General features: G+C 42.3%; 2 protein-coding genes and 1 non-coding gene across 3 annotated transcripts; 1 reads left to right on the top strand and 2 right to left on the bottom strand.

The window, feature by feature from the left end:
* Positions 1-2,249: 2,249 nt before the first annotated feature.
* Positions 2,250-3,751, bottom strand: LOC120713295 (uncharacterized PE-PGRS family protein PE_PGRS54-like). Its single transcript, XM_039999284.1, has 2 exons — positions 3,374-3,751; positions 2,250-2,645 (listed from the first exon to the last, which is right to left on the bottom strand). The coding sequence occupies exons 1-2, from the start codon at positions 3,749-3,751 to the stop codon at positions 2,250-2,252; spliced, it is 774 nt and encodes a 257-aa protein (XP_039855218.1).
* A 16,539-nt stretch (positions 3,752-20,290) lies between these two features.
* Positions 20,291-22,292, bottom strand: LOC120713296. The gene is made up of 3 exons (XM_039999285.1): positions 22,176-22,292; positions 21,394-22,112; positions 20,291-21,299 (listed from the first exon to the last, which is right to left on the bottom strand). Exons 1-3 carry the CDS (start codon positions 22,290-22,292, stop codon positions 20,291-20,293), a joined length of 1,845 nt encoding a protein of 614 aa, XP_039855219.1.
* On the top strand, positions 21,823-21,930 carry LOC120639359. Its single transcript, XR_005661364.1, has one exon. It is a non-coding gene; the product is annotated as a small nucleolar RNA R71 (small nucleolar RNA).
* Positions 22,293-27,103: the final 4,811 nt, after the last annotated feature.

Raw genomic sequence — 27,103 nt, forward strand, 5'->3', positions numbered from 1 at the left:
AACCGCGTGACAGACGCCTTCAAAACAACCGCATGAGTTTTAGCTTTTCTCTAAAAAATCATAGAAAGTGACTAATTATTTGGAGTCTTCGTCGACTTAAATATTTGTCGTCTATTCCCGTACGAAAAGTAAAAGCTATATAACCCTAATATACTTTACCTCATGACATACAAAATCGATTTTTGCACCCTAAACCATTGAAAACTAAATGCATGACCCCAATGATGGTTTTGTAGTTGTTTTGCCCAATTAGCACTCTACAATGTACATAGTCATAGAGGAGCTCGGGCCACCCACCCATTTATCTCTCTCCTACAGTCCTACTATGTTATGTCTTGGTGTGCCGAAAACATCCCCATCGCTAACCTATAAAATTTGCATTCCTTGCCCTCATCTCCTCAGCTGTTATAGGTCTCCACTCCCTCAGATCCACCACAACAAGGTGGCCCTAGATTCCGTTGCGCCGACTTCACTGCTATAAGAAAAACTTCCATATTGTACTTTCTCTATTAAAAATGTGTAGTAGTATATATTTTTTTGTAGAAATAGATGAAGCTATCACGTAAATATATACATAATGGTCTAGTGTCAGCTGGCACAACGATACGAAAGACTCTCCAGCTGAGGGATCGGAGTCGTCGGCCAGGGTTTGAACCCTAGTAGCATTAAAAAACCCTCGCTTGCAATTTCCAGCGTAATGCGGTCCACCATAGTTTGTAGAGTTACATGTGTCCACAACACGTCCTAGGCTGTTTGTGGCGCGTCCTAGGCTGGTTTAGGCCTTGGGGTGGGTTTCGGTCTCTCCTTAATTTAAACAAAAAAAGAGAGAGGAAGGTCGTTCCCTCAACAGTCGAGTTTTTTTAATATGCCATGGTGTTTTAGCTAAAATATCTAATGAAACAATTTGCATAGCTGTCGTGTAGTATTTTTAACCAAGAATTAATTTCATTTCGATTACTTATGGAAACATTTCTTATAATTGTTAAACTATTACAATTTATACTTATCCGGCATGCGGGCACGAAAGATGGCTACCAAAAATTCTCTTCTCTAAAGAAAATCTTTTCCTACCTAATTTGACGGGATTTTATTATTGATTTTCGCATGAATGGTGCTTGACGGCACAAAAGAGTTGTACGAGACAGACGTGTGGGCACCAATGACCTAAAGTTATACGAATCTCGAAAAAGAAAGGATTAACGCACGAGAGCCTATGCAAGTTTCTTATGTGGTTGTGCGGCAAGACAATGCAAAGGGCGAAATGCACAGGCTCTTGGAGTTTCTTATGGAGAGATGATGCGCCCCACTGCGCACAGCGTACAAGGAGAGATGTGTTTAGACTATAGTTGAGATCTAATTCTGGTAGTATATCCGGTATCCAAGTTGTTCTTCACATTTGGTAAGCAGCAACAGTTTTTTAGAATCCGCAGGTATCCAAAATTGGAGTATTATAGTACGTACATAATAATGGTTAGGTGGGAGATCGATATTCTCTTCCTTGAGTATAACGTGCCAAAGAGCGCAGCAGGACAATGGTAATTTATAGGAATTCCTAATTTATAATAACTGAACGGATCCGATCCTCTTGTCGAGCTAGGTCTCAGGCTATACAGTCAGTCAGATCAACACCGACAGCTAGCCCCCCTGTTGGACGGAGAGGCAGAAACTCCAGGATTCGAATTCTAACAGCAGACAAGATAGTATTTAGGAGGGGGTGTTTGGGAGAGCTCCACTCCTAGTTTTTCAACTCCACTGGCCAAACACATCTGGCTCCGACAACTCCAGCTCCAAAAAAAAATAAAGGATGCTCCAGTTTTAAGTTTTCCTAACTAAACAAGGAGTTGAGAATTATTTACCCCCTTGCCACCCATTACACACTCCTCCGTACCGGTTCGCAGCAGAAACGAAATAACATCGCGAGCCTCTCCTCCTCCGCCGCCGTACCCCATCCCCGTGCCTCTCCACTGCCGCCGCCGCCGTACCCCATCCCGGTGCCTCTCCACTGCGGCCTTCCCCAAGCTTGCCTCCGCCGCCCCCTTGGCCTATCGGTGCGCCGCCCCCTTCCCAAGCTTGCTTCCGCCCCCTTGCCGCCGTCGCCCCCTTCCCCAAGCGGATCTGAGCGGGTGAGGATGGAAGGGAGGGCCGGCGCCGGAGACGAAGACTCGCCACACCCCCGACCGTCCTCGGAGACGACAAGCTGAGCGGATGAGGATGGAAGGGAGGGCCGGTGCTGGCACCCCCAACCGCCCTCAGAGACGACGACTCACCGCGCCCTGGTTGCTCGCCGCGGCGTCGGCCGGCCTCGCGCGGGCGCCCCCGGCGGCGTCCCCCGGCCACGCGCTGGACCCACGGCCGCCTTTGGATGCGTCGACCCGCCACGCGCGCGTGTCCCCAGCGCCGTCGCCCAGCCTCGCGTGGGCACCCCCAGCGCCGTTGGGCCCCTTCGCCTGTGTCCCACCGTCGTCGCCCCCATGGCCTGAGAGAGCCGCCTCCCCAAGCATGGGCACAGCCCCCTGGAGTGCCTCCGCCGCTCCAACGGCCGCCGCCCCCTGCCTTCCGGTGCCCCAAGACAGGCCGCCACCCCAAGCACTGCCGGTGCCCCAAGACAGGCCGCCGCCCCAAGCACTGCCGGTGCCCCAATCTTCCTTGGCGTAATCGTGTGCAGTTCGATTCCAAGAGAAGACAATACTTGTCATCAAAATATAGATGAGAAGGTTATTCAATGGTCATTCTTCAGTACACAAGATAATTAAGCTTTCTTCTGGGTAGTGTAAAACATAATGCAGCCCAACATGGCGCAGCTGTTCTAGAGAATGGGCCTGCAGTCCAATAGCTGAGGGGTAAAAGCGGTCATTCATAAAATTACTAACAAAAACAGGAGCCGGAGCCGTCTAACAAGCCAAACATCTTTCTAGTCCACCTCAACTTCAAAGTGGAGCTGCTCCTTTGTAGAAAAGTGGGAGTGGAGCTGAAAAATTGGGAGTGGAGCTCTCCCAAACACCCCCTAAATCAGGTAGCACACAGTATTAGTCGTAGTGCACGTTTAAAGCCGGCCGAGACTACGGTTAAGACCATTTTCAACCCGCGAAAGCGACCAAGGGATGACCGGGCATCCGTGTGCATGTGATAAAAGCATCCAACTGCGCTCCATCACAGTCCTGCTGCTCCCAGATACACTTGACCTGTGATAATAATGCGTCGATCGGTATCGGTCTCATGCATGCTGAAGATGGCCGCCGGCCATCACATTGTCGGGAGACAAGGGATCTAACGCCATAAGGACCAGCAGCAGCCCTGGCTCACCAGATGACGGGACAATCCAAAGGGGAAGAAAACCACCAAAACAGGTGGGAACCAAAGACCAACTCGATACCTCAATAGGCTGGTACAATCTGCTGCTACTGATGTCGTCGGCAGCCCGGAAGGAACAACGGACACCGGAGGTACCATTTATTGTCCTCACATAGCAAAGAAGGAAAAGGGAACTCACAACTCCATCGCCGAGGATGTTGGGGATGTCCGCCGCACCAAAGCCACAAGCGTCGAAACCGTCGCCGCCATTGCCAGAGAGGAAAAGGAGTAGGCAAAAGAGACCGTGTTGCTGCCGCTCGCCAGCAGGACACCAAAGCCACGACCCCACGTCCCCCGCCGGCGCACCCTCGTTGACGAAGCCACCGGTGGAGGCCCGGCTAGAAGGCCGCCGATGCCACAGGAAGAAGCACGGAGAAAGTGGATCAGGCCCAGCCAGCATAGCGTCAAAAACAGCGGAGGAAGCCGCCTCGCCGGCCACCAGAACAACACACTGTTGACGCTGCTTATGAACGAATATTTCATATCATTTTATATAGTTTTTCACTGATTTTATGCGTCAACTATATCTTTTACTAACAATTATCACTGATTATTGTGGATTTTGCAATATTGTCTTGTAGAATTTCTATTTTTATTTATTACAGGTTTTAGGCCTATTTTTCATGAAATTCACCATAATCTACCTCAAGTAAGAAAAGACCTTCAAGACGGTGTTTCAATGGAGATAGTGATCAAGAGAGGCTTGGTTGGCTCACGCCTTCCTCTGTGTTAGTCAAGGCTTTCCAGATCAGTAACTCCATGGAGATATCAAGAGCCACTAGAATATCGAAGAATATTCAAGAGAAGCGCTTCAATTCAAGTCAAAGCTAGAAGACTTTGTCAACTCTCGGAGAATACCGAAGATTCCAGAACCTTTCAAGTCCGAAAACCCTCACACGAAGATTTCTTGAAGATCGAGCAAGGACCCCATGAAAGATGGAAAGGATCAGGCAGAGAGAAGACCCGGGTCGGCCGACCCGACCCCTCCAAGTCGGCCGACCGGCTCCCCTCCGGCGTTGTCTCGTGTTTCCCTTTCTACCACACCTCTTCCAGAAGATTCTAAGGAGATATGGATGACTTAAGAACGAAGGAATTGAAGATAAGGAAGGTTTATCACGAGATCCATCCAAGTCCAAATTAATTCTCGAGATATTCTCGGATTCCAGGACAGCAGCACCTTGCGGGCCTAATTCGGAGACCTAAACGACTTCAAATGGAGAAAGTTTGAATACCAAAGTTGTAGATCTTTTCGATATCTACAATTTAGAGTTCGATTTTGCCTTATTTGAGGTCCGGATGACAGAGTTATTGTCGAAATACGAAAGGTGCAGAAAACAGAAAAGTCTGATTTCGGGATAAACAAGAGTCCTACTCCAACTCCAACTCCAAGGAAGGGGGAGGGCGCCCCAAGGCACCTCCGGAGTATAAATGCAAGCCCCCATGAGGCCCCAAAGACTATCCAATTCATCTGTATCATTATCAAGATGACACGATGTAGAGGGACAACAACTAGATGAGAGCTGAGGGTCGAGTTTCTTGTTTAGGATTAGAGTTCTTCTAATTCCTAGAGGTAATTAGAGGCCTTGCATGGTGCTCTAATTACCTAGCTCCAGAGGTCTAATTGTATCGTCTAGCGCTACGGCCGTGGTTGTAAGTATGATACAGTTTATTAATGAAGTATTGTTCTTGTCTAATTATAATGTTCTTGTTCTAATTATGCATGTTCTAGATGTAATTAACTTTATGTCTAGATGCTTGTTAATTAGATCATATCATTAAGGGTGTTATTCATCTAGCGTTCTTGATCTTTGATCTAGTTTACTAGTAGTATAGTTAAAGTTGCTAGTTCTTGTAATCATGGTGATTAGAGGTTCTAGTTTGCTCTAATTATGTTATTAGACCATAATAGGTAGGGAGATGCGCGTTGTCTGTTTACGCGCCTGTTGAAAGCTTTTCGTCGATTACCTGGTTACCATTGACAGTGGAGACGGGGAAAGGTTAAGCCGATATAGGGGATTAGATTATATGATCATGATTTAGTTATGCTACGATGAATATGCTTGAACATGCTTATTTGCTTTGAGCTACTAGTTATCTCGTTGCTTTTATCTAATTGTTGAGCCCCATATCATGCATGTCTTGGATCCAATTAGAGCTTGATTAGACTCTAGTTAATACCCCTTAATTAGTGTTCTAGTTCTGTTCTAATTGTTTATCTTATAGTATTAGTATAATATTAGACATAGATTAGATATAGTTTAGAGCTAGTTTAGAAGTAGATTAGAGCCTTGTCTTTATACCTTTAGTTTACAAAAACACTTGTTAATTAGTTCTCAATTAGTTTGTTTCCTGGATTGACAAAACCCATGATACTCATCCTGGGGAAAAGTTACACACGATACTGTCGCTTGCGGTATAAGGTTTGCCGTGCTTAAGTGCCGTCAACACACACCCCCGCGCCATGGAGTCTCAACTCTGCCCCGGCACCTCCGGAGAGGCAGAGGAGGAGCAAAAGAGCCCACCGGCACCCTAAGAGCGCCGTCAACCACAAGCTATATCCATAGGAACTAGTAGTACCCTAACTATACAACTACACCGGTCATCGATTCGCCGAGTCCTCTCCTCGACGACATTCGGATACGCCAGCGGAGGCAAGGAGCCGGCGAAATCGACGTCGGATTTGGATTCCGCTCCCTGTTCACCTCTCTCTACTGTAGCAGAGAAGGGGAAAGGTTCTTCGAGAGAATTCACAAACTTGGAAGCTAGGACATGGACATCAAGCAAGAAAGGGCCGGCTGACTCTATCTCAAGTCTTGGGCCCTCAAGACGTGTTTGCAAGCCCAACTCCCGAATTGCTGGCCCAGAGTGGTTGCGGCTATAATAGAGAATCGTCGCGCAATTACTATCCATCTTTCGGAATAAACGAAGGCTATGTAACTTCCACTGTTTAAGATTCGTACAAACAACTACAACCACTGAATCCCATCTGAACCCTAGCCCCTCCTCCCTCCCGTTCCCCATAGCCGCTCCTCATCGCGCTGCTGCCCGAACTTGCCGCCGGCCCGACCCTGCCAGCTTCGCGCCGAGCTGAAGCCCGCGTGCTTCATCCTTGTCAGCTCTGGGAACCCCGAGGATGGGGAGCTCCGCCCGTAGCTGATCGACCGCTTCGGGATGCAAGCGCAGGTCGGCACTGTCAGGGACGCCGAGCTCAGGGTCAAGATCATCAAGGAGCGGGCGTGCTTCGACAGGGACCCCAAGGCCTTCTGTGACTCCTACAAGGAGGAGCAGGACAAGCTCCAACATATCTCCTCCACCTGGAGTAACCTCGCCGCCGTGTAGATCTGTCAAGATGTTGAAATCCACGACGCTGGTCGTACAATAGTTCTTTTAGATTGTTTTAACAGTTAGGTCACGATATTTCAACAGCATTTTTTCAATGTTTTGTCTAATTTTTTTAATTTTTTTCACCAGATTCACGGACCCGAAATTTTCATTCAATTCAGTTAAATTTTTATATCCACCGATATTGCAATAGTGTATTTGCAATGTTTCATCAGTTATGTCATGATGTTTCATCAGTTATATTATGATGTTTCATCTGTTATTCGTTGATGTTTGGGTAGTTCTTTTCTCATGTTTCATGCATCACTCGGCGCGTCAGTCCTGATTTCCCCCCCAAAATATTGATGTTGCAATAGTACAATTTTATTGTTTCAACAGTACTTCGTTGATGTTTCAACAGTTCAATTCTGATATTTTGTCTGATTTTTTAAATTTCTTCACCGTTCGCGGACCCGAATTTTTTATTCAATTCAGCTAATTCACACATGCCGATGTTGCAGTAGTACAATTTGTGATATTTCATCTGTATTTCGTTAATGTTTCGGCAGTTTATTTACGATGTTTCAACGCATGGCTCAAGGATGGTTCGATAGAACGACTGAGGGCGGTTTGATCGGACAACGAGGGATGCATCCGATCGCCGGCATCCACCTGAACATCCGGACGCTAGCGCTGCCGAAAAGACAAATATGATCAGAGGAGGGAAGCATCGCGCAAGCGGAAGGGAGTGGCTCGACGATTGCGTTTGAATGTTGTAGCCTCGTATCTCTTTCTCTCTATCTGCATCAGCCGTATTTGCTTCAGTGAGCATGCCATGCTTTGTCAATGTGGGGGGGGGGCATAGACGCGATCGTGCAGGTGCAGTAAAGGAGGGGGGCCAGGCGCGAAACGTAAATGTGCAACCAGGGACCGGTCCAGGGGCGCGAGCGTCCGATGGTGTGGAACAATATCGGACGTCCGGGCGCTAGACTCTCCGTAATATATTTTCTATACTTGTTGAAGTTTCATCATGTTTTTGATATTTATTGGGCTTATAGTTACATTCTTTAACCATCTTTCAGAAGATGTATAGCAACTCCCTAATCATCACGAGGGTAAGAAAGATCAAAACGCTGAAGAATAGACCGTGCTAGTTTGGCTTGGCCTGCGCCCGGCGCCCAGCGGTGAGCTTCGGCTCGAGAATTGCGATGTCTAGCTATCATAGCGAGGATCCCAACACCACTTACTGGTATTATTGTTCCAGCCTGTTTCCTTCATTTTGCGTTCGTGATGCCCTGGGCACGGTGTCGGAGTATGGTGAGGCACAGTTTCAGTGTGTGGCGCGAGACTTGAGTCTCTGCGGTTTTCGATATTAAAAAACTCAAAAATTATTGTTTTTCTCATTTATTTTTTGGACAAAATTTATTCAAAAATTTATTTGAATTCCTCATGAAATCATATAGATTGGTTCCTAATCATGTAGCATAGAAAAACAAGCCACCTAGTGCACCAACAAAGAGAAGTGGGGTGACACCACTGTTGACGGCACTTAAGCACGGCAAACCTTATACTGCAAGCGACAATATCGTGTGTAGCTTTTCCCCAGGATGAGTATTATGGGTTTTGTCAATCCAAGGTACTAACTAAAGAGAGTTAATTAACTTAAGTTTATGGTAAACTTTAAGGGTGTAAAGGGGGTTTCTAATCTAAGTCTAAACTAATCCTAAATCCTATCTTAGCCTAAATCTAATAAGAAATAAAGACTAACTAATATATAAGATAGACAGTTAGAACATAATTAGAGAACCAATTAAAGGGTATTAACTAGCTTCTAATCAAGATCTAATCTGATCCAAAGCATATGCGATAATTGGGAATTACAACTAGATTAAAGTAGCAAGATAACTAGTAGCTCAAGGTAACAAGCATGTTCAAGCATATTCATCAAAGTATAACATAGATCTAGATCAATCAATCTAATCTCCTATATCGGCTTAACCTTTCCCCGGCTCCACTGTCACTGGCAACCCGGTAATCGACGAAAAGCTTTCAACAGGCACATAGATGAACAACGCGCACCCATCTATCTATTATGGTCTAATAACATAATTAGAGCAACTAGATCATCTAATCACCATGATTACAAGAACTAGCAACTTAACTATACTATTAGTAAACTAGATCAAAGATCATAGATCAAGAACACAAGATAAATAACACCCTTAATGACATGATCTAATAAGCATGCATCTAGACATAAAGTTAATTACAGCTAGAACAAGCATAACTAGAGCAAGAACTTGATAATTAGACAAGAACAATGCTTCATTGATTAATTGTATCAAGATTACAACCATGATCATACCTTCCCTTGATGATACAATTAGACCTCTAGAGCAAAGTAATTAGAAAGCTGCGTAGGGTCTCTAATTACTCCCGGGAACTAGAAAACCTCTAATCCTGGACTAGAATCTCGACCCTCTAATCTCTTCTAGTTGTTGTCCCTCCTTCTCATCGTCTTCACGCCTTGATAATGAATTGGATGCGTCGACCCGAGGCCTAGGGTAGCTATTTATAGTCTGGGGAAGACGTGGCGGAAAAGGAATCGCGAACCGACGTCGGGGGAGGTGGGGTCGGCCGAGCCAGAGGGGTAGGTCGGCCGACCCCCTTCCTAAACTTGGACTCTAGTTTCCATCTTCTGCAGGGACGTTGCTTGATGCCGAAGAAATATTCGTGCAGGGGTTCTCGGACTCTTGGGGTTCTGGAATATTCGATATTCTCCGAGATTGCACAAAATCTTCTAGTCTTGACTTGATTGGAAGTATTTTCCTTGGATAATCTTCTATATCCTGGTAGCTCTTGGAATCTTCATGAAGCTTCTGATCTTGGAAAGCCATGAGTGGCACAGCGGCACCTTGAGTCACCCACGCCTCTCTTCAATCATCATCTTCATGAAAACGCCATCTTGAAGGTCTTTCATACTCGAGGTGGATCATGATGAAAATTGCGAAAAATTGCCCTAAAATCTGTAATAAATAGAAATAGAGTTTCTCCAAGACAATATTGCAAAATTCATAATAATCGGTGATAAATTGTTAGTAAAGGCATAGTTGACGCATTAAATTAGTGAAAATCAATATAAAATGATATAAAATATTCATCTTTAAGCAGTGTCAACAACACCCCCACTCTTAAACCTTGCTCGTCATCGAGTAAGTCAAACAAAAACTTAGTTAACTTAATATTTGGATTAAACAATTCATATGAAAGACAGATATTCATGTAAGCATATCCCACAATATATAAGTTGAAATCAAAATTCATCAAAAATAAATCTCCTCAAAATTTTATAGAAAGAAAATAAAGATTCAAGGATTAATTCATATAATGCCCAGAATATACTCTCATCTTTCCAGTCTCTCAATATATGTGTGGAAAGATCCTAGTCTATATAAACATGAGTGTAAGCTTTATCTGGAGCTTGGTATGAATCCTAATCAAAATTTAAAACTCAATATATTGTCAAACTAAGAAAAGAATCTGCTGGAATTACTGAGATTTCTCAAAAAGGTCATGGAAATAAAATTGATGAAGGATTGGAAAGCCTATATATAGAAAGGTGGACATATGCAAATATTTCTAATGATCCCAAGGCACAAACGAAGTCCTTGTTATCGGATTGCATATGGTTGGAATATTTTTCTGGAGTATATAAATGATAAGTCTAGATATAGACAAATAAACATAGAAGATTTTTGAGGGGCATAAACCTAATTCTACTGTCGACCACTTGGTCATTTTTTTCTTCTCCTTTCGCCTTTTTCCTAATTCTACTAATATATTATTTTTTTATTTCAGCCGCTTGGCCATTATTTTCTCCCTTTATTTTTTATAATATTTTTTTCCTTTTTGGGCGCCACCTGGCCCTATTTTCATCATTTTTTTATTTAATTTACCTCCTAAAAAATTACCTCAAAAATAAATTTAAAACATGTTACTCTCTACCCCCACTCTTGAATAATACTCATCCTCGAGTATTTAAACAACGACTATCATAGAGGATAGAGTTTAAAAATTCTTCATAAGAAGTACTCCAGAAAAATGATAGGTTGTGGTCAAATGAAGGTAAAAGATTTGATATTTTTGGTTTTATGGTAGATATCCAGCGAAGTTTGTAATTTCTCCAGTGTAGAGATTTACAATGTATGAATAGAAAGGCTAGCAAAAGATAAGATACTTAAAAATAAATGACCAGCTTTGAAATCTCAAACCTTAGATTCAAATCCTAATCCAACTCAACCAAGAATTTAAATTTGATCAAACTATGGTTTAAATTCCTAAGCTCTAATAGGTAGGGCCTATATAAAATAATCACAAGAAATAGATAAATAATATATATATATATTTAGAAAAAGGAGATCTATTATGACAAAAATTGAGATCTTAACATTAATAACATATGTGTCTTTATGAAATATCTTATCCATCATATAAATGCTAATCATATTTCAATTAATTGCATTAATGAGAGAATAAACAAGCTTATTTAAATGATAACTAATCATAAGAAAAACAAAGTTTTTATTTCATCTTGGTAAGGAGTGATACATGATCATGACTAACTTACTTAAAGGAAATCACACTTAATTATACAAAAGATAGAAAATAAGAAAAACTTAAAACAGCATAAATAAGCCATAAATCTAAATTAAACTAAAAACTTACTAGATAATTTTACATAAATGATAAAGGAAAAAGAATTTATAAAAATAAATGTCGAAAAAAAAGAAAAAGAAAAGAAAACTCAAACCAAGATCTTCACTGCTGGTTGCTCTGATTCCATAAATGCCACTGATATAATTGCTCTTCAATGCTCTGAGTGTTCTGCTCATACTGATTTATGTCTCCTCTCATGTGATCAATCAGTTGATAGTTTTGAGCAGTCAGTGCTTCAACACCATACATATACCGTTGTGGTGCTCCCTGAGTTGCAATGAATTCTGGAGTATGAAGTCTGGCTCTTCTGGGAACAAATCCTGCACTCTGAGGGATACTGGTAGATGGCTGAAACACTGGAGTGGAAGTAGGATCAGCAGAACTAACAGGTCTTGCATTGAACACTGGTCCTGATGGTCTAAACTGCCCACTCATAGCAGGTGGCTAGGCTGAGATTGGGAAGATTGACCCTCCTCAAACATGAATTTCTCTAGCCAATCAGTTCTGTTCTGAGAAAAGAGAGCGAGACTTGGACTGGGAATCTTGAAATTGGTTTTTGACACAAAGAACCCACTAGATGAATTTCCCGTTATATATTTTCCTTTCCTTAGGGAGACTTCATCCATGCTAGGGGGTTTAACAGTGTAATCAGGATCAAAAACCAAACTCGGCATAACTGATGCAGCAAGAATAGTGAGGTAATGGCCGAATCCCAACAGTCCAGTTGTTCTGTTGCGTTGGACTATCCAATGTTTAATCATTGCACTACTAGGATCAGTCCAAGTTGGTTGGCAAAGAGCAATATATAACCACTTTAATTCTGAAAATTGCACCTTGGTATCATCCAATCTCTCTAACACCCTGACAGTCATGAATCTATGGATGATACGAATGATGGGGTTGACTATCTTTGTCCTTTCCTTAGATGTTCTAGTGGCAATTAATAACCAAAAAGCTTCTAAGGTAGGTGAATCAACTTCAATTGTTTCAGGTGCATTTGCATGAAAACCTAATAAAGATCCAATTGTCCCAAAGGATAGTTCAGTCCAGGTTTCTTTTACTCTAAACCTCAAATTATTTATCCCATCAGATGACTGAACTATGTCCATGGTGACCATAATTTCTAGTGCCAAATCAAACTGAAAACTACCACTGATATGGATGAAGGTACTCCAACCAAGATTAAGGAAAGCTCTCTCAATGCTGGCTTCAAAATCTAGAGCTCTCATAAAATCGAAGTCCAAATCAAGGTTGGGCCTAACTCTTTCTTTGCAGTTTAGATACCTTTGCGCTTCAGCGGCAGACCGAAGAGAAAATCCCTCCGAAGTGTATGTCCATGCTTCTTCTTCATCGACATTCATGGGCTGTGGCTCTTGAGCTTGAGAACGTGTCCGGGGTCTTCTCACTGGCTCCGCCACCTCCTCCACATCAACGGAAAAAAACGAGAGGAACAACCTCTCAAGCCTTGATCTCGCCGGAACCTTCCCGAGTCGGAACTTCCCATCTCGGAGACGAAGTGTCTCCTTGATGAAAGTCTAGATGACTCATCATCTTGTTGGTGAGGGCTACTCCTTGATGAAGAACCCTTAAGAGCCTTGAACATCTTCTTGACTCCCTTCATGGCTTTTCTCTCAAGAATTCTCTCACAAGGATTTCTCTCCAAACTATGCTTCTTGCTTCTACTCCGAGATATGAGGCTTCTGGTGTGTGTTCTGGATGTGGTGAAGAGCAACGAAGGCGTGCAATTTATAGGCGAAGATGCAGGTGCAGGGGGAGGTCGATCTGGTGAAGGGGGACCTGGGGTCGGCCGAGCTGGGGGGGCCTCGGGTGCCTCTAGTCTCCAGCTTTCTCCATTTCGATTCCCATTGGATTCCTGACGATTATTGCTTGTCTCCTCTGCAGGTTGATCGACATGCATGCAACTTTGGACAGAATCATCAATCACGCCTTTAATGTTTGTCTCCTTGGATGCTCCTCCATGATACCACTACAAGAAATTTGGCCTTCCATGACGATTAGATTGTGTCACAGAAGACTAAATATTTGTCATTGTATCTAATCTATGACGACTTTGTGACAAAAAAAGTTCGTCATTGAATGTGCGTCACTAATGACAATCAGTGACGAAATATATTAAAATTGTCATAGATTTTATGATGATACATTTATCGTCACAGATTTTTATGACGCCTTAGAATCGTTATTGTTGGAGAGAAAATTGTCATAAGCTGTAGAATGTGATTTCGCCACATAGGATCAAGCTGGGTGATGCGGTTCTGACGTGGCTCTACCTTGTGACGTTTTTATTTCATCATAATTTATCTGGCCCACATTATTTTTAGGCCCACTTGCAGCCTGGTCCAGCCCATGTTTAGACCCATTTACAGCCTGGCCCAGCCCATGTTTAGACCCACTAGTAGCCTGGCTCAGCCCATGTTTAGGCCCACTTGCAGCCTAACCCAGACATATTTAGGTAACTCAGATCATGTTGAGGCCCAACTATGCTTGACCCAGCCCATGCGAAGTCCATTTGTAGCTGGACCCAATCCATGTTGGCCCAGCTCATATCAAGGCCCGCAGTTGGGCCAACATGAGACCAGCCCACTATAGTGCTGCCCAACTATTGTGGCCGTCCAAACATGAATCGTATAATGCTAATTTATTCTCATTTGTAACCCAACACATCCACATCCAGCTCACAAAATGGTATTTGTAGTATAGAATAACATAACCATACTTCATTCACATAATATTATCACAGTTCAATAGTTCATTGACATAGCAATAATCCATATATTCCACCAACAGAACCATCTCACAAAATATGACAACCACCATCTAGATCCACACACATAATAGGATCTTCACATTTTGCACATTTGGCAGCCAACAGGTTCACAAAACAGCAGAGCAGTATGTCACTTCAAGCCAAAAAGGACCTAGTGTTCACATCTGGACACATCAACTCCTAGATCCAAAGTTAGCTATAATATTCCCAAAATACCATAGTCCCATGAAAGCATAAACCACGTTAGGGATAAGTATTCACCTATCACTGACTCTGATTGAAGCTGATCAAACCACGAAGGAGAGCATTGTTTTCTTCTAATTGCTTCTTGAGATCTCCAACATCTTCTAGATGCTTCTGTCTTGCTTCTTCTGACTGTTTCTTTAGGTTGTCTATCTCTTGTTGCTGACCATCAAGCTTTTGTCGAAGTTCCTCTTTGTCTTGTTTCTCCTTCTCAAGTTGCGCTTCAAGCTCTTGCACACGCAAAGTTTCAGCTCGGCTAGATCTTTTCTTCAAGGCTGGCTGAAGGCCTACATTTTGAAGGAATTTACTTGATGGTAGAACTTGAGAAACTGCTTCAATTGCAGTATTGGGTTGCTGTTCATCTTCAACTGGAGCTGCCATAATAGCGTTCATGTCATCCTAGCAATGAAAGGATAACAAAATATTAGATATAAGTTTCAAGCGAAAGCTATACATCAAATTTGATCATAGTAAACTGACATGGAAATCATCATTAAAAATTTGGTATTAGAAGTGCTAGTTTAGCAATGCATAGCTCCAACAGGAATGTTCATAATCAATAAAAATTTAAATCTCTACATCATTCATATAACGAATATTAAATAACAGGTGATGTGGCTCATGGTAAAGCCAAAGGAGCAGGTAAAGAATATTAAATAACAGAAATTAGAGATTTGTTCAGTGAATAACTAATCAAATATTGTATGATGTAATGTTAGAAAGAAAGAAGGATGAAATATTTTCTCAAGCTTGCACAGAATGATTGGTATTTCTTCTTTCATTCTATGCAAAACATCTACCTTCAGAGTTTTAGCACATAATTGCTGAAAGAAGTTACCTAATTCAGCAATTGCTTCATATATTTCCTTAGGCATGAGCCCTCGTAGAGCAGCAGGCAAAATCCTTTGTAGTAAGATATGGCAATCATGAGTTTTGAGTCCTTGGAGGTTGCATGCATCAACACTAACATGTGTTGCTAAATTAGAAGCATATCCATCTGGGAATTTCACACTTCTTAAAAATTCACAAAAAGCAAGCTTTTGTGTTTTACTTATTGTGTAAGGGGTGTGTGGTAAACAGTATGAATCTCCATGACGACACAAGTGTAGATTTTGTCTTATGCCCATGTCTTCCAAATCAAGCCTGGCATTAATAGTGTCCTTTGACTTCCCAACAATGCCCAGAAAAGTGCCAATAATGTAGTCACAAATGTTTTTCTCGATGTGCATTATATCAAGATTGTGTCGCAGCTTCAAATTTTCCCAATATGGCAGATCCCATAACCTCGACTTCGCTTCCAACATTGATCTTCTGCTTCCCGCTTTCTCTTTTTGCTTCCAGGATGCTTTCCTGGCCTAACATCCTTCACCCTCTCCAATTGCTGCATCATCTCATCTATACTAAATTCCTCTGGCTTGTCACGTTTTTCAGTTTGACCATCAAAATATTTCTTTGTCCTCCATGGATGGTCCCTTGGAAGAAAACGACGATGTCCAATATAGCAGATTTTATTCCTAATTCTTCTGGAGCAAGGATTTTTGTCACAACGCACACAAGCATAATATCCTTTTGTGACTCTACCAGACAATGTGCTCAAAGCTGGATAATCATGAATGCACCATATAACTGCGGCATGTAGTTTAAACTCCTTTCCACTAAATGCATCTTTAGTTTCCAAACCTGCCCAAAGGGTGAGCAACTCTTCGACGAGTGGCTCCAAAAAGACATCAAAGTCCTTTCCTGGGCATTCCGGACCAGGGATGAGTAGGGACATCATGAAGTTGGATTCATCCATACATATCCATGGGGGAAAGTTGTAAGGCACAACAAAAACTGGCCACATGCTATATGAGGAGTTCATTTTGCCAAATGGATTAAAACCATCCGTAGCAAGACCAAGTCTGATGTTCCTTGCATCTTTTGCAAACCACTCATATTTTCTATCAAATTCTTTCCATGCCTCACCATCAGCTGGATGGCTAAGCTCATTCTCCACTGGTTTTCTCTTCAACTTGTGCCATTGTGCCTCCTCAGCGGTTTTTTTTGGAAGCAACTATCCTCTTCAGCCTTGGAACCAATGGGAAATGCCGCAATACCTTCTGAGGAATCTGTTTCCTTCCATCCGCATCTTTCCATCTTGATTCACCACATACTGGGCAATTATCATGTTTTGCCAACCCCTTCCGGAACAAAACACAATTATTCGGGCACACATGGATTGTATCATATACGAGTCCCAATGCACGAATAAGTTTCTTTGCTTCATCATAAGATGTGGGAAGAGAGCAAGCTGGGAATGCTAATGATAACAACTTTAGTATTGCAGTGAACGCAGCATTGCTGATTCGATAGAATGACTTGATGTGGAGTAACTTCACAACAAAAGAAAATCTTGTAACAGCTGCACCAGGGAAAAGTTCCTCCTTCATCTCTTCTAATATGGCTGCAAACATAGAATTCTCAGCACCTTGTTCCTCAGCTATGAACAACTCCTTTACCATATCAGGAATCCTATCATCAAGGTCTTCTTCATCCTCATTCATACCAACATCCTCGTTGAAAGGAATATGTTCATTAAGATGATCTGCATTTTCAATAATTCTGCCATCTAGTGCTTCTCCATGATGTATCCACTGATCGTATGTGCTAGTCATCCCATGGATGTACAAGTGATCCTGCACAACTCCTTTATTTCTATGAACCCGATTCAAACACCTACGACATGGACAAAGTATGTCTTCGTCATTGGGAAATTTCTCAGAGACAAACTTCATGAACTCACTGACTCCATCTAGATGTGCCTTGCTAAAAAGCCTACTATTGATCCAATTTTTGTCCATCTGAAGATCACTGAAACAAGTGCAAAACTTAGCGAAAGATGGGAGGATGCATCTAGAAATAAAGAATGGATACAAACTACCATGAGCACAAACATGCTTCAGCAATCAACATAAATTAGTAAGCTTCTGTGAAATGACCAAGCAATATATGAATTCCACAAATACAGTCTAAAGTATCATGTCCAATTTTATCTGGTTATTACCATGAATTCTTCTCCTCTCTACACAAATCAAATAGCAAGTGCTAGGCGCTAACATGCGACATGAATCCATGAAATAAAATGGTGCACTATAATGCATCCGTACCATCAAGTGAAATGCAATACTATTTCCTTGTCATCAAGTAAAATGCATTGTTGTAAATAATTCGAAGTCCATGTGCCTTCTGCACTTGGCTAGAAATATGTGCATATGTTATCTGTAGTTGGGCAATTCCAATAAAACATAAACCTTTACCGAATCTGTTTTTCCTTGAAGGTTCCAGTTATGTGGATCAAGTATTTAATTTGCTTCAGTTAAGGCATAAATTTTGTTGCAGACTTAATTTAATAAAGAAAATCTGCCAAATTTATGTATGCTTTTCATTTATGCATCAATATTCTACCTTTTCCATTTGCAAGATTTTGGTTTATGAACAGGGACTGTGCATGGAGTTCAGCAAAATGGAAATACAATATGTACATTTGAGGACCTTATCCTCTATGCTCACCATTTGTGTAGGATATTCGTCTTTCAGTGTATGATTAGAAATGAAAAGCTGACCATGGGTGAATTCATTGTAATGCGTACTACTTTCTGTGATGATTATTTGTCTCCCCGTGAACAATAGCAGGGAAAAGATTGAGCAAAAAATAGAGGAACAAATACCCTCAACATTTGAATGCTATTCACCAGCATTTAAATAATCAATTTATTACCATTCAAAGGTTGGGAACCAAAACCAGGGAATAATAGCATAGTAAAGCAAAAATTATGTTCCAATAACTAGCCTTATTTATGTATTCCTACCATCCATGTACATACATCTGCTATGTAGTAGAGCAGCTCCCTGTGTACATATATTGTATCCACTTAAGATTCCCAAATAAAATCTCAGACAACAGAATGCGCGCAGGGGGCGCGCAATGCACTAGTAATTTCTAATTCCCTAGTCTGCTGATTGCAATTGGAGCAAAGAGAAAGAGTAGTAGTACCAATCAGTAGCGATGGGCGGAGAGATGCAGTGGGTGACTGATAGCGGGATGTGACGGGTGGCCACAGCACGGCGCAGGCTGGACCAAGCGAACAGATGCGCCCGCAGGCCGCAAGCCGCAGGGCGGCGGGTGGAGCCGCCGGCCACACAAGGCACAGGCGCGCTGCGCGCTGCGCTAAGGGGCGGCAGGGCGGCGGGCGGCGGGAGGGAGCGGCGCGCAGGGCGGCAGCGGGCGTGCGGGCGACGGGCGGAGCCGTGCGGCCGTCGAGGGAGCCCGGGCGCCCCCGATTGGATCTCGTCTGCGCCCAGTTCCCAGGAGCGGTGATTTTGTGCTGGTGAGAGTAACTAATAATTGTAGAAATATGCTTTGTTTACGAATAAAATTAGGAAACATTCTCTAGCTCAGTGGAAATGGTGAGAGTTTGGAATCTGGAGGTCTCTGGTTCGATCCGTGGCACCAATCTCTTCTTTCCTGTTTTGCTTTTTTATTTACATGGACCGCCAAATAGCTCCAGGTTAAGGTGGGCTGTTATTTTTCTTTTTGAGGGCGTTAGGATGAGCTATTATGTTCAATGAGTTCAATATACTATAGGTAAAATATTATATTTAGCCATGGCTCATATCGTACCATTTCCATCTTAAAATCACAATTTCTATTTTTTCCTTTCACTTATTTTTACATGAACAATGGGTGTGGGACCTAATAAGTTTGCACGTAGGTCACCGTCGTTGCCTAACGAAGACATTAGTGACGAACACCTAAACTAGTGACAATTTAGCATTGTCATAAAATTATGACGTTTGTAGTTGGACTCAAGTGACAAAAATGCATTCGTCACAACATGAAGTAAAACTAGTTTATGACAATTTTCATCTTGTCTTAGTGACGAACACCTAGTTTTCGTCGCTAAATTGTACCACCCTATATAAAATGTCATAAAAGGGAATGACCTAGTGACATTTTGATCGAGTGTCATGAGATATTCGTCATAGAAGGTCACATTTCTTGTAGTGTACCTACCCTATGAACTTTTAATGATGGCCTATACCTATGTTTGTTGGCTGGTGGTTCATGACAAGGAAAGAATCCTATGTTGTTTAATTTAATTATCTTGATTTATTTCCTTAATCTTGTCTTATCTTTAATAATCTTCACTAATAATAATCCTTATAATGCATATATGCTTAACTTATATATGTGGTCAATGACCTTAGAGCACACAATTAGTTATAATCAATCAACTAGATTTTAAATTTTATTGGAAATTATATTTTAGTTGATCCCAAGTTTTATTTTAATTATAAAACAAATGTTCGGTTAATCAACCGATTTAATTTCAGAATAAAGTTAAGCCACTCAATTCATGAATTGAATTGAACTAACTCACTTTGTTTCTTTAGCGTGGCTTTAGGTAATCGCCTAGTTTTTGGATAAAAATAGAGAGATAGATGATTTTGAAAATCACACAATAAGGATAAATCTAAGAAAATTGTCTGTCCCTTTATTTTAAACAAACGCTTAAAATCGATTCGAATTCAAAAACCGGCAAAGGTTGCGTAACTTTTTTAAATTTTTAGATATACTACACAAGTGAGAGTAGTTATCTATAAACTTAAACTCATTATCTAATTAACAATGTCTCTAACTTTATTAAATAACCAGTGTTCCAAAACAGTGAAGTTCTAAACTTAAACTATTTAAACTATTAAACTAATAACTTTAAAAACTGTAAAGATATCTGGGTTGCCTCCCATAAGTGCTTGGGATAAGTCCTTCAGCCCGACTTTAATCTGCTCCGTCCAATGCCTTGTGTAGACATCGCTGACGATCTTCCTTCTTCAAGCTTCGTCTTCTTCAACTGATCTACACACTTCAAATCTTGGACGAAATTTGAACAAAGTAGATTCTCCATTGATGTTGAATTTGATTTCTCCCTTCCCGACATTGATGTTAGCTTGAGCTGTCCTGAGGAAAGGTCTTCCTAGCATCAATGGTGATCTTGAGCTTGCTCCCATCTCCAGAATAACGAAGTCCACTGGTACAAGATTAGTTCCAATTTGCACCGGCACATCTTCAGCTACTCCTTCTAGATATCTGACTGAGCGATCAGCTAACTCTAGACACATGGAAGTTGGTTCTGGTTTCGGCAGTCGCAGCTTATCGAACATTGACTTCGGCATCACACTAACACTTGCTCCAAGATCGCACAGAGCCTTGTCAATGCTAAGTTCACCAATAGAGCATGGAATGCTGGGACATCCCGGATCTGCCTTCTTCTCCAGGGGTATGTCCATGATAGCTGCACTACACTCAGTATTCATCTTCACATTGTCGGATGTCACTTCCTTCTTGTTAGCTAACAAATCCTTGAAGTACTTAGCATAAGTGGGAACTTGAAGTGCATCCAATAGCGACAGAGTGATGTTCAGATGCTTGATCATCTCAACGAATCTGTTGAACTGCTCATCTGTCTTGCTAGAACAAACCCTGCTCTTCTCTGGTAGAATCCTAGTGTCATCAAACATCACTGAAGGTTCGTCTTCACTCTGACTTTCCTCTTCCACTTGACTGGCAGATCTTGTAGGCATCACTGGGTCCTTAGTCTCTTTTCCTGACCTGGTAGAGATAGCCTTCAGTGACTCCTTGGACTGTGGTTGACCTGGCAACTTTCCATCATTTCTGTTAGGGAGATGTTCTGCTAACTGAGAGAGCTGATTCTCTAAAATCTTCATCATCCCCATGAGCTGTTGATTCGAGCTTCCCACAGTAGTGATCTTGCCGTCGATATTCTCTAGCACCATGTCCATAGCCTTGAACTTGGAGTGAGTGTCTTTGTTGATCTTGGTGCTCTTCCATGAAGTCTTTCAGTTGAATCCTCAGAGGAATGGCATTCTGAATAGCTGATCCGGCAGTGAACTGTGATGGACGATTCTGTCTATACTTGGACGGGGGAATCCAACCTTCCTTTCTGGCATAGTCAAAAGCCTTAGCTTCCTCTGGGCAATTCTCCCTCGAATGGCCGTAGTCTCCACACTCTTCACAAGTCATTCTGGCTTCAGTAGCTTTCACTTCCTCTGCTCTGCCACTCTCCATCTTCTCGAACCTCCTCATGAGTGAGTCTATCTTTCCACCAAGGATCTCCATCTTATCCACCTCTAGCACACTCTTCGCTACAGCAGTGGATGGAGTCTGACTCGTGCTAGGTGCCCTGTCTGCTCCCCATGCTCCATTCTCAGCAATCTTCTTGAACAAACTCTCTACCTCAGTAGGAGTGAGACTGAGAATTGATCCTCCGGATGATGCGTCAATCTGAGCTCTACACACTGCGTTGAGTCCACCATAGAATTTCTGCACTAAGTCCCATTTCTGAAAGTTGTGGTGAGGACAGGCTAACACATAATCGTTGAATCTCTCATAGGCTTTAGCAAATGTCTCCATGGGGTACTGCGCAAATGTTGAAATCTTGTTCCGCAAAGCTTGAGTCTTCCCAGGTGAAAAGTACTTGGCGATGAACGCTGTAAGTAACTGCTGCCAATTGTTCACTGTATCCTCTGGAAGTGTAGACAGCCACTGGTGAGCTTTCCCGATCAGAGAAAATGGAAATAACCTTGCTCGGATCTGGTTGTCAGTGACTCCTTCTATGTTGAACGTGTAGCAGATCTGCAGAAACGTCTTCAAGTGTTGATTCGGATCTTCCTTCCCACTGAAAGGCTAATTCTGCACCATGTTGATCACTGAGCTCCTGATCTCGAAGGTCTTCTGAGGTTGAGTGAGGTCTCTGATCTTCAACTCAGCTGAGGTTGGCACACACAACTCCATGAGCTTCTTCTCTTCACCCATTTCCGGCAGAGTTTCGTCTTGTTTCTGAGAAAATTTGGCAGAGTGTCGGGTTTTCCTAAATAGTTTCTTTGGATCATCCATATAGTTAGACGGTTTATTGGATAACAGACCATCCATTCCTGCTAATATTAGTGCAGAGAGAAGGTCCAGAGCTACTACTAATGCTCTAAATATTATACATATGCTATTATGCATTAACTAATTAATCACACAAAAACAATTAAAACAAAAAATAAAAACAGCATAAAAATTAAGAATTAAACTAAAAACAAAAATTAAAAAGAATACTAGCTAATTTCGACTGAAATTAAAAAGAAAAAGATAAAATTAAAAAGCTAAAATTAAAAAGCTAAAAAGAGAAAACTAAAATTATATACAAGGGCATAAACATTAAGTTAATCAAAAACTCAAAAATTAATTCCCCGGCAACGGCGCCAGAAAAGCCTGTTGACGGCACTTAAGCACGGCAAACCTTATACTGCAAGCGACAGTATCGTGTGTAGCTTTTCCCCAGGATGAGTATCATGGGTTTTGTCAATCCAAGGTACTAACTAAAGAGAGTTAATTAACTTAAGTTTATGGTAAACTTTAAGGGTGTAAAGCGGGTTTCTAATCTAAGTCTAAACAAATCCTTAATCCTATCTTAGCCTAAATCTAATAAGAAATAAAGACTAACTAATATATAAGATAGACAATTAGAATGTAATTAGAGAATCAATTAAAGGGTATTAACTAGCTTCTAATCAAGATCTAATCGGATCCAAAGCATATGCGATAACTGGGAATTACAACTAGATTAAAGTAGCAAGATAACTAGTAGCTCAAGGTAACTAGCATGTTCAAGCATATTCATCAAAGTATAACTTAGATCTAGATCAATCAATCTAATCTCCTATATCGGCTTAACCTTTCCCTGGCTCCACTGTCACTGGCAACCCGGTAATCGACGAAAAGCTTTCAACAGGCACATAGATGAACAACGCGCACCCATCTATCTATTATGGTCTAATAACATAATTAGAGCAACTAGATCATCTAATCACCATGATTACAAGAACAAGCAACTTAACTATACTATTAGTAAACTAGATCAAAGATCATAGATCAAGAACACAAGATAAATAACACCCTTAATGACATGATCTAATAAGCATGCATCTAGACATAAAGTTAATTACAGCTAGAACAAGCATAATTAGAGCAAGAACTTGATAATTAGACAAGAACAATGCTTCATTGATTAATTGTATCAAGATTACAACCATGATCATACCTTCCCTTGATGATACAATTAGACCTCTAGAGCAAAGTAATTAGAAGGCCGCGTAGGGTCTCTAATTACTCCCGGGAACTAGAAAACCTCTAATCATGGACTAGAATCTCGACCCTCTACTCTCTTCTAGTTGTTGTCCCTCCTTCTCGTCGTCTTTACGCCTTGATAATGAATTGGATGCGTCGACCCGAGGCCTAGGGTAGCTATTTATAGTCTGGGGAAGACATGGCGGAAAAGGAATCGCGAACCGACGTTGGGGGAGGTGGGGTCGGCTGAGCCAGGGGGGTAGGTCGGCCGACCCCCTTCCTAAACTTGGACTCTAGTTTCCGTCTTCCGCAGGGACGTTGCTTGATGCCGAAGAAATATTCGTGCAGGGGTTCTCGGACTCTTGGTGTTCTGGAATATTCGATATTCTCCAAGATTGCACGAAATCTTCTAGTCTTGACTTGATTGGAAGTATTTTCCTTGGATAATCTTCTATATCCTGGTAGCTCTTGGAATCTTCATGAAGCTTCTGATCTTGGAAAGCCATGAGTGGCACAGCGGCACCTTGAGTCACCCACGCCTCTCTTCAATCATCATCTTCATGAAAACGCCATCTTGAAGGTCTTTCATACTCGAGGTGGATCATGATGAAAATTGCGAAAAATTGCCCTAAAATCTGTAATAAATAGAAATAGAGTTTCTCCAAGACAATATTGCAAAATTCATAATAATCGGTGATAAATTGTTAGTAAAGGCATAGTTGACGCATTAAATCAGTGAAAATCAATATAAAATGATATAAAATATTCATCTTTAAGCAGCGTCAACAACCACACACCACGTGTACCAATATTTGTGGCCACACAGTAATTTTTAGGGTAATTATAAACGGATGAAAAATTTGATCTATAAGTAAAAAAATCCGAAACTCAACGAGGAACATAATTGCTCCGGTGATCTTTTTTAAACTTGCTCGAATCTGAAAGCAGCATGAGAATTAATTAAGAGGTAAATGCATCGGAGGCCCCTTAACTTGTCTGATGGTGTCATTTGGGTCCACCACCTTTCAAACTGCAGGTTTTGGTCTCTAACCTTTGTAAGTTGTTCACGCAGGTTTTGGTCTCTAATATGAATTTCATGCTAAATAACTAGTTCTAAAGGTGCTAAGTAAATGGAAAAGATCCAGGTGGATCTCCTTGACGCCACTGATCAATGTTCTGAGACTGCTATTTCATGAGAACTTGGACATGGCTGTGGATGACTGAGAGTGTTGTCTTAAGCTCCTGACGGTCCACTTCTGTGGTATCGAGGCTTGGCACATTCGAAAAGATTAGCATTGTCAAGAGATAACCCCTGGCACAAGCACTAATCTTGCTTGTCTTTCATGCGCTTCCGATACAAATTCTGAAATTTGGTTGAAAACTTGCAAGAAATGGCTTTAGACTTGCTAGCGTTTGCTCCTTGATTCAGTTCTTGCACTTGGTTATGGATTAGTTAGCTTATGCCTTCCTGCTTATGTTTGGTAGCTCAGGCTCAAGTTGGTGATGCTTTTGTTTTGATAACCCTGACCTGCTTGCTCTAGTTCAGTAACTCTATATTCTCCTGAGCATTTTGATGCAGAGTCTGTTTGCTACCCTCTGCACTATACCTACTAGAACTTGTAAATGCTCGTACCATACCTGAGAAGCTTGTTTATGCACTCCACTTGCACTTCTTGGCATATTTTCAGGGGGAGTTGCATCTTAAGGGGAGGTTCATTCCAGGGGGAGTGACCTCCATGAGTGCTTGTGACTCACACTTGATGAGTCCCATTGTCAACAAGGGGGAGAGTTTTGACTCATCTTCCTTTGCACTTGGGAGTGAGTGGTGTGAGATTGAAAATTGAAAATTCCTCCTTGTGACAGGGGGAGCAGAGTGTGCACTCATATGGTTGAGCGTTGCTTATTGTGAGGGGATGCATTTTGGGTTAAGTGGTTCCAGTGTTTTGAGCTTTTGTTTGCTCTTGTATCGGTTGTGTCGAGCCTTTGCCTCTTTCTGGAAGAACCGGTGTTTTGCCTTTACATGACTGCGTAGAGCTTCGCCTCTGTCTTGAGGGGTCATGTTTTAGTTTGATTGGCTGCGTAGAGCTGTTTTCCCTTATCTTAGGGGGCCGATTTTTGGCTTTGATCTTGTTTAGCTCAAATGACCTTTTCTAGCTTCTGTTTGGCTCTTGGTCATTTGGTTGAACTTTTTCTCATTTTCTCTTTCTTCTTTGGTTATCCTTTCCTGTTTCCCGTCTTGTCTTGTTTTGTGCTTTGTTTTCTTGTCTCCACATTTGGATGCAGGTAGCAGGTGACTGAAGAGTTGCTGTTACTTGGAGGAAGATGGAGGATGTTGACAATGCACTCATCAAAGGGGAGATTGAGGAGCCATCCTGAATATGGTGGGCCTCATGGCTCCTGGAGATGATGAGTGATTGTCAACGGAAGGCTCGCCACCCTGAAGAGGGTGGTGAATGGGAGCTCGCCACCCTGAAGAGGGTGGTGAATGGAGAAGTCCCCTGAAGAGGGGCCACCCTAAAGAGGGTGATCGACATGCCGTGGTGGACGCCAGTGTTCGACTCAGGTACACGGAGGGCAGTCTGCGGGCTGAAGAGCGCCGGGGCCGTGGTGTCCAATCCGGGTGCACGGCGTCGGGCGGCAGGCGCTTTGGTGGTTTCGGCGCAAAACCATCACTTATCTCGGGAAAGCGGAAGGCTTCGGCGACTACTTCGGAAGGCGCTGAGAAGGATGGAGCCCATGAGCCGGCGAGCACATGGGCGCTCCGGTTTGGTGGTTTGGGCCTCAAAACCACCGCCCACCTTCTCTGGGCTGGCAGAAGCCTGGACAAGATAGACGACATAAATATCTCTGGCGGCACGTGGCAGATATCCCACGGATGCGTAGGATCGAAGCAACCATTCGAAGCTACGGGCGCCGTTGGATGACTTCTTCGATGTATCTTTCCAGTTTTGCCCCTACGGGCATTGAGTCACTTAGATTAAGTGTAGGGTCAGTGTCGTCTGGGGTCATTATTCCATGGCCTATATAAACCAAGGTGGACAGCCCATTAGGGTGACCTCTCCCACTTGGTTTTGTTTGTGAGAGATTAGACAACCAAGTGCTTACATGCTCATGAGAGGCTAGGGAAGAGAGATTTAACCCTCCTTAGCCTAGATAATCTAGATTAGTGGGTAGGATGAGGGGTGGCAGGTTGTGAACTCTGTTGTAATCTCGTTCTTGGAAGTAATCAAAGCTTTTCTTTGTGCTAATTTCATCCTTGAACAGATCCTCCTCGTCCCCCTCTTGTTCTTGCCTGTTTTGATCTCAATCTCTTAGCTGTTCGTGGTTTTGAGTTTGCCAAGTGATTGGATCTTGTGATTCTCTTTCCTCTGCACTTCATACTCCATTTGATTCCATGAATCACCCCTTGAGTATGGCTGCGGGATGAATCACGTGTTCTTCGTTCATTCTTGAGCTCCTTTCCCCTTTTCTTTGGCCGATTGAAATTCACAAGATTGGTGAGTCCTTTTCGA

This window comes from Panicum virgatum, chromosome 6K, assembly GCF_016808335.1.
Source record: "Panicum virgatum strain AP13 chromosome 6K, P.virgatum_v5, whole genome shotgun sequence".
Classification (NCBI taxonomy): domain Eukaryota; kingdom Viridiplantae; phylum Streptophyta; class Magnoliopsida; order Poales; family Poaceae; genus Panicum; species Panicum virgatum.